This window comes from Trametes versicolor, assembly GCF_000271585.1.
Source record: "Trametes versicolor FP-101664 SS1 unplaced genomic scaffold TRAVEscaffold_10, whole genome shotgun sequence".
In the NCBI taxonomy this organism is placed as follows: domain Eukaryota; kingdom Fungi; phylum Basidiomycota; class Agaricomycetes; order Polyporales; family Polyporaceae; genus Trametes; species Trametes versicolor.
The window spans coordinates 2,339,885-2,352,836 of NW_007360330.1; the positions used below are offsets into that span (position 1 = coordinate 2,339,885).

A 12,952-nucleotide genomic window follows, 5' to 3' on the forward strand; every position below is an offset into this window, starting at 1 on the left:
GGAGCCCGACGTTAAAGAGGTTTGGATTGAGTACAAGATCGCTTATCGATACACATTCCACGCCTTGCAATACATGAAAGTAGACCAGGCCCAGGCACGAATAATTGCACCTCTTCTCCCGATCCCACGCAATTTGAGCATCCCACAGGCCAACTGCGCAGATCCTGCTTACTGCCTATCTATACCGTAACAGCACCCCATCATCCTCACACATTTAGCACGAACTCGACGCCGAAATACTCACGGAAGCCTCGGATGCATCTCATGACCCGCGGCGGTGGGCTCCGCTCGTCCCGTCGCGGACGCGCGCCAGAATCGTGCACACTTTTCGCCGTGCACGATGCCGTATCATGCCAGAGACCATATGCTCGCTACCCCTGCAACGCGAGCAGGGATCATATGGCGCGTCCGCGACGCCTTCTGATCCGCCGCAACACCGCACTCTGAGAAAAGTGCGAGCGGGAGCTGAGCACTCGCAATAACGCGCGGACCATATAAGCACGGCGCGGCGAGGAAGCCCAGGCGAACGGCGTGCTGCAGCCATGTTCTCTCGCATGCTCCACCTCACCCACACCGCCTCGCGCGGGCTTCTCGTTCTCGCACTCACAGCCGTCCTTCAGGCAGCTTCTGCGGCCCCACCACCCACCTCGGCGGCGGCGCACGATAACGCGCTCCTCAGGCGGCAGTGCGCACCCACCGACATCTGGCCCAAGGGCCCGGGCAAGGCGCTCGTCCCGCAGGCCCCCACGGCCGAGCTGCGCGGAATCCTCGCGCAGATCGACCCCGCGCGCATAAACACGATCATCACCAAGCTCGTCTCCTTCGGCACGCGCCACACGCTCTCGAGCCAGACGGACCCCGTGCGCGGGATCGGCGCGGCGCGCGACTGGCTCGCAGCGGAGATGCGGTCCATCGCGAAGGGCGCGCGCCCGGGCACGAACGTGACGATCACGACCCCCAGCTATATCCAGCAGCCCGTGAGCCGCATCCCGACCCCGACAAACATCAGCGACGTCGTCGCGACTATCCAGGGCGCGTCCGACCCGAACAGGGTGTACGTGATCACCGGCCACTACGACTCGCGTGTGACCGACATCATGAACTTTACGGACGACGCCCCCGGGGCGGACGACGACGCGTCGGGCGTCGCCGTCGTCCTCGAGCTCCTGCGCGCGATGGTGCAGCGCCCGCCCCCAGCTGCAACGATCATCCTCGCGGCGGTCGCGGGCGAGGAACAAGGCTTGTTTGGGGCGGACCACCTCGCGCAGATACTCGACGACGCGGGAGCGGACGTGCAGGGGATGTTCACGAACGACATCGTGGGCAGCCCGAAGGGCGACGGCAGCGACGCGGACCCACTCAGCATCCGCCTCTTCGCGCAGGGCATGCCGACGACGGAGAGCGCCGCCCGCACGGCGACGCGCGAGTCGATTGGCGGCGAGAACGACAGTCCGCCACGTGAGCTCGCGCGCTTCGTTGACGAGGTCGCGACCAACGATGCGACGGGAATGAAAGGTGCGTCCTGGCCTTCTCCCGCCTGTCCGCGCCCCCACACCCACCCATACAACTAACCATGCGTCCCAATGTAGTGCGTGTCGTGTACCGGCTGGACCGCTTCCTGCGCGGGGGCGACCACGAGCCGTTCCTCGAGCGTGGCTTCCCCGCCGCACGCTTCACGGAGCCACACGAGGACTTCGCGCACCAGCACCAGGACGTGCGCGTGGACTCGACGGGGAAGCAGTTCGGGGACCTCATCGAGTTCTGCGACTTCGACTTCATCGCGCGCGTCGCGAAGGTGAACGGCGCCGCGCTGTGGTCGCTCGCGAAGGCGCCCGGCACGCCGACTAACGTCACGATCGACACGTCCGTGCTCACGAACAACAGCACGCTGCTGTGGACGCTGGGGGCGGACGAGGGGCTTGCGGGGTACGAGGTGCTGTGGCGGCCGACGATCGCGCCGTTCTGGACGAACGTGATTCCGGTGGGGCTGGTGGACCGCGTGACGGTGCTGCAGTCGAAGGACAACGTCGTGTTCGGCGTGCGCGCGGTGGGCACAAACGGGTACCGCAGCCCGGCGGCGTTCCCATTCCCTTAGTGGAGGGCTTTGCGCCCGCAGGGCATGGTGGTAGTCTGAAAAATAATGTATGGTTGGTGAAAAACAAAACAATTGCGAGTACAGAGAAACGTCTATAACTGGCGGAGCGGATCAGACCACATACCCGGATCGCAATGAGACAATGGTGCTTACCTATGTGTGAGCCTGGGTCAATGTCCGCCACGTATTCTGCCCTGGGTACAAGAATGGGTTAGCCTCAGCGCTGGATGATAGATGACGCGCCCTGGAAAACATCAGACCACAACCTTCTCCGGTTTCCATGCCAATGATGCCAATGCGGTCGCAGAGACAGACATACAAGGACCCACAGCGGACCACGACCACGCCAGACGAAGAGGCACCACGCCGCCGAACCCAACCGTGAGCCGCCCGGAACACCTGCAGGAAGCGCCAGCAACGAGAGTAAGAACCTTGTCTCCCCGAGCGCCAGCCAAGTCCGCATACCAGCTCGCGAGCCCGCAGCAGCACCCAGACCTGACCTGTTCATCCGTCGAAAGCCAGCAGCGGGAAGACGCGCAAGTAGGTCCGTTCCGGATCGAGCGGCGTCCAGCTTTTAAGCTCCCCTGTCAGGTCCGCAGTCGATATAGCAGCAGCAGGCGGAACCTGGACCAGCCATATCGTCACCATGGGGAGCAGAGCGAAGGCGTCGCGCGCGAGGACGTCCGCGACGTCCCCCCAGAGACCCCGCAGGACGCCAAGATCGTCCAGCGAGGGTATGTGCAGGTACAGGGAGAGGTCCTGCAGCGATCCAGGAGAGAGATGTTCCAGCAGAAAGGGGAGATGTTGACAGGAGGAAGAGTCGATATCCCTGACATGGAGTGTTTTGAGAGAAGTGTTTGCAAATAGATCGAGACGTTTATCTAAGGAAGCACAAAATGAGCTGCGCCGCAGGTAAAAATCGGTCTGCAGACGCACCTCGAGTCCAGAACTGCAGAGACACCTGAAAATGCTCCAACTTCGGTCCCACGGCTTTTGTGAGCCGCTGTACCTCCGGGAGGTCGTCACTATACTGCTCCCAAATCTGGATGTCTTTGAGGGACTCGGTCGAAGGGGATCCCACAAGCCAGTCTGCCAGCGCGGAGATGGCACTTTTGGAATGTGACTTGAACCAGAGCAATTGGAGACCAGAGTCCACGGATGTGGCGCCATGAGCGGATGTCATCGCACGCCACTCCACGTTTTCCACGTACAAGTGAATGAGTTGTGTGAACGAACATACGAGTCTCCTGAAATCGCCGAAGCTGTGGAATCTGCCATTGGCGAGTTTGAGGGTGGTGACGGCAGGGAAACGGTTACCGGTGGCGCCAAAGCTCGGATCGAGAGGAAGGATGTCCCAGATGAAATCGCCGAAAGTGAGGAAGTGCATCTGCGGTAGACGGCGGTAGAACATATGGGTAAAGAGGTGGATCCATGGTTCGTCTTTGTCGTCCCATAGCTGAAGTGATCGTACGTTCTCGAAGGCGCGAGCGATGTGGGGCTCGTCCCGGATGCGTACGAGCAGCTCGAAGCTTGCGCGGTGAGAGATTGCGAGACGATAGAAGAGGTTGTAGCGGCACGGGGAACGCCACTGTCGGCATACGAGGGCGCAGTTACAGAGGGTTTGTCGATCTTGAAAGAGAGAATCCAATATTCGGACGATGGCCTCTTGGGGCAAGGAAGCTGGCATCCCTGAGTATGGGCTGTGTAGACGATAGGGCGATAAACGCTGACGAGTCAGGGACGGTGGCATGAAGGTAGGACGGCAGGGCAGGGGACGCGCGTGAACCTGTGCCAGGCTTCCAGCGGCCGAAGTGAGGCGGTGTTTCTCGTCAGGCGATAATAGGATTTAGGTGACACGCACACCGATGGCACTGTCCCAAAGTCTCTCCCGTCAGAATTGCTTATCTGCGATCAGGAGACATCGGACATGAGAACGGCCGGTAATTTCAAGGGGAGTATGAGAGACTTCATGTATTACTCACAGTGCATGGAAGACGGTAAAGAACATGGGCTGACGTCTTAAGCGTGTTTGTGGCTCAGAAGCGACGATGACTGGAGGAGCAGCCGCTTCTGCTCGAGCACGAGTCCAATGCTACGGCAGCTGTTGGGCATCTCTCCGACATCGGAGGCCCGCTGTCTTGAGGGAAACGGGTGGGGGATGATCAGAAGATGAGAGACTTAACTTCATGCCCTATACTGCCCTTGGACGGTGTAATGGACCGCAGGCTTGTCCTATTCCAGTGAACACCGTGCTGTGAACACCGCGGGCCCTTGTGGAGGAGTCGAGGTAGGATATTCGCCCCGCCGTTGTCCGCATCAAATGACGGCGACAGATGTCCCCACCAACGACGAGCGAGCCATAGAGATTCCTGGACGGCAACATATCATCGCACATGTCACAGCAAGCAGGATCCAGGGTAAACATGGAACGCTCAAGTCATTATTCGTATATCCGAAGGACCACAAGTACAGGTGCAAACTCCAAGACTAACGGCCAAGATATAACCGTGGACAGAGGCCCGATACATCCCCGCACAGGTGAAGCAGTCCAGACACATTCGGTAGCTCGCACAGGTTCATACAGGCCAAGAGGAGGATACCATAGTCTGAGCGGATACAATCTAGAGAGCCTGAATCCCGAATGAGAGTCGAAGCCAGGAAGCAGAGGAGTCAATTTTTTGCGGTAGCGGTGCCGTTCGGCAGCTTGCGGACCGTTCGGTGTCTGCCGGCGTCCCAAAGAGGAGATATACCCGATGAGTCCCGTCAACATTCCGGCTACCGTCCTCAAGCAGCCTCAAGCTTCAAGCTTCAAGACCGGTTGGCTTATGATATACAGTGTATTGGCGAAGGTAGTCCAAGTTGCTGTTAGATGATAGATGCTACACGCCATGCATAACACTCATTTACCGTTTTCAGATCAGATTCAAATCAGCGCCGTGCGTACTGACCACCGGCACTGACCAGGCACAAATCAAGGCTTTGGGCAGCGTTCGTTGAGTAGCTTAGAGTTTTTCGGTCAGTGTCATACTGTATATGACCCATATTTGCTTCGAGTGCATGCTTACAAGCTCGTCTGACAGATTTGAATCCTCAGAAACCATCGTCATCTCTTCGAAGACGACGTCAACGTACGTCGTGCTGCACCCCAGCGTCCCGTAGCCTTCGATGAGACGACTCGTACTGACTCAATGCAAAATTCCACTCAGGTTTAAACAAGCTCAACCATATAAATTTTCAAATGCAGCCTTGTGGTACGGGCGTTCTGTACCGTCTGGATGTTTGAACATGAGGTGCGCTATGCTCTTGGTCGCTTATCACCCGGATATAAAGATCTTATAGACGTAGACATTCTCTCTCGAAGTAAGACGATCAACCTATCACCGGAAATTTGAGCCCTCTGAAGCGCCAAGGATGTAGTACCGTTGTTGATCACGGAATCGAGAGCCTGAAAGGTCGAATCATAATCGAGCCCGCCTTCAACGAGCTTCCTAGGCACGAACACATGCCAGTGAGTATGAGCGACTATCTGGCGCACGTCATGACGATTCAGACATGTACTCACCATCAGGTTTAGCTCGAGCTGCAATGCAACAAAGTTACCGCTCAGTAGGCTTTACACCCATCCAACACCCATCCTTCAAACCACCGTAACATCTGCCGGGTATAATCCTAGACACGGTGCTATCTCCCTGTACGGTGCGACATTGACGTGATCGACCCGATCCGTCCGTTACCGGTATGTGTCTTAGGATTCTGTCCACAGCCCTACGATCTTCCAACAGGGCGGCTATGGCACCGGTATCTTCTAACGCGTGAACCTGATAGTTGCTGTGTTCTGGTTGGGTATCTAGATCCAACGGACGCGGACGTCCAACCTCCGAGGAGGACGTTACGGTTTACCGGAGATCCGAGCTCTACGAGGCGCCACGGGCGTAGTACCGTTGTCCATCACGGAACCGCGAGCCTGAAAGGTCGAGGATGAACAATCCATCACAACCAAGCCCGCCCTCAACGTTTCAACGCGCTTCGTAGGTACGAACACGTCAGTGAGTCACCGCAACTGCCTGACGCACGCCATGTGGACTCAAACTTCCAGTCATCATAGGGTTTAGCTCGGGCTCCAGCACAACAGAGTTACCGCCCACTAGGCCGCCCACCTCACCAATCATATCAACATCTGCCGCGCGTACTCCTAGACCCGATGTTGTCTCCTTGCACGGTACGACATCGACCTGATCAACACGATCCGTCCGTTAACGTTATGTGTCTCAACATCCTGCCCACAGCCCGACGGCTCTCGATTATGGCAGCTACTCATGTGGCGCTGGTGTTTCACATCGCCTAAGCTTGAACGCTTGAACGTGAATTGCGTTGTCCTCTTTGTCGCCTATCATCCCGATTGGAAAAGATACTACAGACGCGTATGTTCAATTTACGAGAGAAAACATCGGCTAAATCAGCCCTCTGAAGCTTCAAAGACGTAGCACCGTCATCTATCGCTACGCCTAGCTGCGGAGTTCGGGAGGAACGATGCACCGTATGGTGCATCATGGCCCCGCCTTCATGTGGCTTCATAATACATGTGAGCATCAGCGACCATCTGACGCACGCCATGACGATACACTCATCATTATTAGGTTCTGGCTTGAGCTTGAGCTGCAGCCCAACAAAGTTACCGCCCACTAGGCCGCGCACCCATCTCGCCAATCACCCCAACATCTGCCGCGCATACCCCTAGACACGATGTCGAACCCCTGTACGGCACGACGTCGACGTGATCAACACGATCCGTCCGTTATCGCTACGTGTCCTACGTACGATCCTGCCCACGGTCCGGCGCGGTTCCAACTCTCGTCGCAGAACCCGATCCTACCCTCTTCAGTCCAGTACGAACTCCGAACGCATCACATCGGTGCACGCCCCGCCGCCACCCAGGATCGAGGCGCCTCCTCCCCCACACGCCCCCAATTCACCTCACCCCTCCGCCACCCGCCACCCGCGAAGCTCGATGCACGACAAGTTCGGAGTCCGCCATCTCTTCCAACGCCACGCATAACAAGTTTGAAGTCCGCCCCCCAACGCGAACGCGGTTCTCGCGGACGTTCGCATCGAGGTGGAGTCCTTCGCGCCTTCTACGTAACTGTAGCATCGTCGCATGTGAACAGACGCGCCAGGACGCAGCGGGCCTCGAACCTTGTGCCACTGCACCGAGAAATGGACAGCGAAGCCACGTATCGCGCCCGCCCGCCACCGCACGCTTACGAGCTCGAGGGGCGTAGAGCGCCCGCAATTATTCTTCGCGTCCACACATCCATGCAAGAGGCGCGAACGCGTGCCGTACATACTCCGACGCAGGTGGGGTCCAGGCGTGGCGCAGCTTCCGGCACGATGTCGGGACGCGTGGGCCCGGTACCGGTACTACACAATCACAATGGCTTGTTGCCTTCGCATTGCATTCGCTGGTTCGTTGATTCGCCGCGCTACTTGAAGGCGAAGCGTGGTGGCAGACGTCAACCGTGCTCCTCAAGCCCCAGCTTCCGGCACGATGTCGGGACGCGTAGGGGTACGCGGTTCCAATCGCTTGATAGCTTCGTACTGTTGAGTTGCTGTAGAAGGCGAAGCGTGTGGCAGATGTCATCGATTCATCCGCGAGGACACCACGCGCTGTCCGGGCTCAGCTGTTCAGCCAAGGCAATCGAGGCTCGAGAGATGCCGTCTGGGATTCAACCATGTGTAGACAGCAGGACAGCGTTGGACAGAAGATATCCACTTCGCCAACCTCCTGGGCCAGAATGTGTCCGCCTCAATACTTGTGGTAAAACGTACACAGCTACATTCGCTTGATTTCTGATTAGCTGGGAAAGGCGAAGCGTGGTGGCAGATGTCAGCCTCGAGGACGTACACTACGCGCCAGTCGGGCTCAGCTGCTCAGCTAAGGCGATCGTCTGGGTTCCAACCATGTGTAGACAGCCAGTGGACAGCGTTTGGACAGAAGATATCTACCTCGCCAACTTTCTGGGCGTACGTGAATTTCGAGAGTTCACTCACAAAGCGCGGCTAAGAAGCACTGGGCACAGCTCAATAAAAATATTTTCATTGGGCCATACAACATGCTCCTATCACGGACGAAATCACGTCCCGACGCAGCCTCCTGCCACCTTCAGCGCAACGCTGGGATCCATCCGCGCCCGGGGTATACTTGCGCCCCGCCATCCTTCCCAGCGTGGCGCAGCCTGACACTGGATACCGCGCGCTACTTGGAAGACGGTGCGGCGCAGTGACAGCAGCGCGTCCTGCACGCAACGTACCGCGCCGCGATGTCGGTCACTTATCGGTCCGCCGCCCGTACCCTCCACGCTGAGTGAAGTGTATTTTAGCATCGGAACATCGATATCGTGTACATCATCATGAGGAACATCATGGTTATGTTGTCGTCCGGTTGCGGGACAAGACTTGAGAACGAGGACATGCTTCGCGGATCGGAAGAGGTCGAGGACGAGTAGTGGCTTGGACTCACCTTCGAGGAACCCGGAGGCTGGAGGTCCGTACCGCCATATCCGCGGCCCAGCTCGCGCAGGAGCACGACCGGTGCCCGATCGACTCGGACGGATAGCCCGCCCGCGGGAGGCGCAGAACGTGGGCGCGGTGATGTGCCTGCACCGCGCCCGCGCCGTCATGCGCTGCGAGCGTGACGAGTTGTTAACCGCGTCGGGGGCGGGATCGCGCCTGCGGAGTTCGGGGACTGAACCTGTTCATCGAAGCGTGGCTGGTCTGACATGGAACGCGTCGCGCGAGCCTTCGCAGCGCCGGCGCCGCCGGGAAAAGGGCTCCGAGTCGCGGCATGGGGCAGGGGGGGCCCGGGGCAGCGACGATCCATCAAGTGCATCAGGTGTCGGCGTGCCAATGCTTGTACAGGCCTCCTCGTGCGTGGCGGGATGGAGCCATCTTCCGGGGTTGCAGATTGGGGGCTCGACGCCAGGAATGCTATGGGCATGGACAAAGCCGGGCGGAAGGCCCGGGTCGAGGTACCGGGAGCCTACAGGGTGGACACGATAGGCAGCTGCAGAGATGCGCTTGCGGAGAGCGGTGATCCGCGGAGGAGTGACGTGGGATTGCAGGAAGCCAGGGGAGGTGCGCGGATGAGTCCTGCACGTTTCTACACGCAGAGAAGATGGGGCGCCCTAACGGGAGGGGTCCGCCACGGTCGACGTGTAACGCTCCCGCCGACGAGCGGGTTGAGACACCGCTGGATGGCCGGCAGATAGTTTGCCAGAGACGAAGGCACTGGCAGCTTGACCGGTGTGGCCGAGGTGATTGAGCAGCCGCACCTCGGAAAAGATCAGCACGTCTGCGTCCAGCACAGGAAATCGCACTCACCGCTGTCGACGCCTGCCCGAACGTCGTGGAGGCGGCGGCGGGAAGGTTTGGAGGCGACCCGACCCTGGAGGTCGGCGCAGATTGGCCTCCCCTGTCGAAGATGCGGGGGATCGTCACTGCGGCAACCCCGACGTGCCCCGACCGCTGACGAGCTCCAGACTTCCGTATACACAGGGCAAGAGCAGCGTTCAGATCCACCACGCAGGATGCGGATCCTCCAGAGACCCGCCTCAGGTGTGCATCCATGCCGGGTCATAGCTCGGGCGAGACGACCCCGTGCCTGCCGGTGGCTCCTCCGACGGCGCACGGAGCTCGCAGAGACACACCTGGGAAGGATGTGCACGGCTGACATGGCCGGAGAAGGGCTTTTGGGCACTCCGGTGACTATCGCCTTTGTTGGGAAGTCCTCTCTCTTTCTTGAGTTGGCAGGGTCCTGAGGTGCGAGAAGGATCGATGGTCTGTGCGGTGGCACGACGGTGGGTCTCGTCGGCATATCGTTTGTGCGCACCAATAACCACTCGCCAGTAAGTACATGCATGCCTCAGTACTTGTGGCGTGACGCGAGAATCGAGAGGCTGAAAAAAGGCTAGGTTCAATGTAGAGTTTATTCAGCCGGGCCACGGTCTTAATTTCGCTAGGACTCACGTTCCGAACACCGTGCGTCTCGACGACCCCTCTAAGTCCTATTTTATGAGCCGCTGTTCATTTGCAGCGCGTCGCCGCGCAACGTACGCACGCGCACGCGCGATATTAAATTTAGCGTCGAACGTTGAATGCTGAACAACGTCGGGGAGCCTCGCAGCGGCGGTGACGGATGCAGTGTGCGTGTCATCCGCGCCAATCTGTCAAACGGGTCAATTCGAATCTCGGGTAAATGAGTATCTGCCGGAAAGGCACGCCGGACTTGGTAGATCCACATGCCGCATGCGTCAAGCGTACGCCGGGATAAACGCCGGCCCTTGTAGTGTAAGCGGGAGGGTTCGCCTTCAAGAACGCGGAGAAGACACCATCGTGGGCCGGCGGCAGGTTTGAACGAGATATTACCGGTGGTGGGATTACTGCATTGAGCAATGAGTACGCGCATGATCCGTATGAGTACTGCGAGGATCTCACCTATGCTGCAGCAGCAAATGTATCGAACGAACCCGTCCGTGTTCCCCCCGGCGCAAGTACGTGGGGGGCGTGCACCCACATTAGGGCCTGCCAGCAGGCTACGCAGCCCCAAGGTTCAAACGTTCACGGGTAGCCAGGGACTTCTAGAACCGCCCTCAGAGTGCGCGGCGATAATCAGGAAGCGAGCCCATTCATACACTCATACCGTGAGGCTGACAAGGCTGGCAGAAGAAGAAACGTCATCAGCACACGGCGCGCGTGGTTCTTTTGTTCTAATGGTACGTGCCCTGTTGCACGACGTTCGTAGCCTTCCTCTGCTTCGGCTCCTCGACTCTATCTTGGATTGTCACTATTACGTGGAAGGCGTGTACTAGGGTGGGTGGCTCGACGTTGAGTGACGGCGTGGAATGCTGCCGTAGCGATAGGATGACGCAGAATCGCGCTGTTGTCGTTGGTCGATATTGATATCAACGCCCGCGCAGACTGTTTGCCAGATAGCAGACTTCGCTGACCGTTTGGAGACCGACAGACCACCCAAAAGGGGATCTACGGCTCTCCGGTGCAGCCCTAGAACACTTGCGGAATGTGCAGAACAAGCCGATAGACCACCGGCATCCCCGGCGGGCGCAGACTGCAGGCCACCTCCACGCACGAGCGCAACCGATCAGCGTCGCCGCATCCGCGAAGCGTGGCCGCGCGCGACAGCGGCATCCAATCCATCGCACAGATGAACCGTCCATCAGGCTCGATCTCCAACTTCAAGCCTCCTGGTTCGCGTACCTACGTCTCCCAGTGCGGGTAGACCTCTTCCAAGTTGTGGTATCTGCGGACTTAGGCTCGCCCCGTGCACGTTCGACGTTTCGTTACCATCGAGGCCATCCGGGTAATATGCCTCAGGTAAGCGAGACTCTTGCAGCGAACGTCGCGAGCTTGGTTGGCAGAAGGGAGTGGCAGGCGTGGGGCGGGACTGGGCGCGAGGCATGCAAAGACAGCAGACATCGATCAGAGTTAGGTTTAGGGAGACGCGATTTTCGTGGGGGCTTACGGGAGCGGACGGCACGCGTGTCGCCAGACGAGGATGTCGGGTTTCCCGTTTGGACGGGGGGCGAGGGCGTGCCCGGAAAGCCGAAAACGGAGTGGTACGAGATTCCAGCGCGGCCGCTGGGTTTAGGACCCTGTACGCGGGCGCAGTATATGACGAGGCGGCGGCACATGCACACGCTATGTCATCGCGATCGTTGGTCTATGTTCAACGGGAAGCCAGGGGGTGCAGTCTGACGTAGGCTAGCACACATTCGCCCGGCGCTGTACCACCACCACAGCAAGGGGACTCGGCCACGGACCGGGCGCGGACCACCCCGCGAAAGTTCACGGCCAGATCACAGCTGGCAGCGGCCGCTGCGCTTCCATTTATTAACCCCAAAGAGTCTCCCAACGGCGGAATAACGACAGGCTGGCGGGCGACCGCCGCCGAGCCGCCCGCCCGCCCGCCCGCCCGCCCGCCCGCCCTGCCCGGTGCGATTCCGCTTCGCGACGAGGGCGCGTAAGCGGGACGTCACTGCTGCCCCCGGCGCACGCCGCTGTCGCCTCCGTTCTCCCTCCCTACTCGGTTGCCGCCACGTCCCGCCCGCCCGACAAGTTGGTGCGTGTCGCAATCTACAACGCCCTACCCTCAGTAGATCAGTGGCGGGAATATGGGGTAGGAGGCCGGCGGGTGGAGGTCCATTGCCCTCGGAGGGTGTCATATGGTCGATGCTCGACAGGGTCTAGCGTTGTCCCTGGACAAAGGCGTGTCTCCTGGGTGCTCGGATCGGGGGTGACCTGCACCGTGACGGTGGCATACACGAGGCTCGTGCTTCGCGGCTCATTCGAAGGTGTCCTGGGCGGGAGCAGAAGCGGCCAGGGTCTGGCGCCCGATTCAGCCAGCTTGGGGCGAGGCGATGGTTTCCGTTATCTAATATGAGAGTACGATGGGTTCGGGAGGCCCACGCGTGCACCGTAAGCGCAGCCATACAGAGTTGCGACAGAGACTGAAGACGAACCTGAGCTTGAGCATGATCCTTCGCTGATAAACGCGCCGCCGCAGAAGTATCCCCGGGACACGACAGCGTGGCACGGTGTCAGCCAGCGCCGCCCCGCCAGAGTCTCGACAGCCTACAGCGTCAGGCCAGTGCCAGTCCACCGCCGACGGTCACGGTAATGCTCTGCATGCCGCCCATATCCCATCCCCATCCGCGTCGGACACAGGAACGCCGTCGCCGTCACGTACGAGGCTGATTCTGATACGGAGGGAAACTTGAAGCGAGCCGAGCCGACTCGGAGGGATCTCGAGCGACCCGGGGGCGCGAGCAAGGAGCTTGTGCGACG

General features: G+C 59.4%; 3 protein-coding genes across 3 annotated transcripts; 1 reads left to right on the forward strand and 2 right to left on the reverse strand.

Moving 5' to 3' along the window:
• Positions 1-542: 542 nt before the first annotated feature.
• On the forward strand, positions 543-2,095 carry TRAVEDRAFT_39578 (Zn-dependent exopeptidase; the record flags this gene model as incomplete). The annotated part of the gene is made up of 3 exons (XM_008043679.1): positions 543-611; positions 687-1,515; positions 1,590-2,095. The coding sequence occupies 3 exons, from the start codon at positions 543-545 to the stop codon at positions 2,093-2,095; spliced, it is 1,404 nt and encodes a 467-aa protein (XP_008041870.1).
• Positions 2,096-2,599: 504 nt separating this feature from the next.
• TRAVEDRAFT_74181 (uncharacterized protein) lies at positions 2,600-3,782 on the reverse strand (the record flags this gene model as incomplete). Its single annotated transcript, XM_008044281.1, has 2 exons — positions 2,600-2,976; positions 3,032-3,782. 2 exons carry the CDS (start codon positions 3,780-3,782, stop codon positions 2,600-2,602), a joined length of 1,128 nt encoding a protein of 375 aa, XP_008042472.1.
• Positions 3,783-9,276: 5,494 nt separating this feature from the next.
• Positions 9,277-9,718, reverse strand: TRAVEDRAFT_51468 (uncharacterized protein; the record flags this gene model as incomplete). Its single annotated transcript, XM_008043885.1, has 2 exons — positions 9,277-9,423; positions 9,473-9,718. The coding sequence occupies 2 exons, from the start codon at positions 9,716-9,718 to the stop codon at positions 9,277-9,279; spliced, it is 393 nt and encodes a 130-aa protein (XP_008042076.1).
• Positions 9,719-12,952: the final 3,234 nt, after the last annotated feature.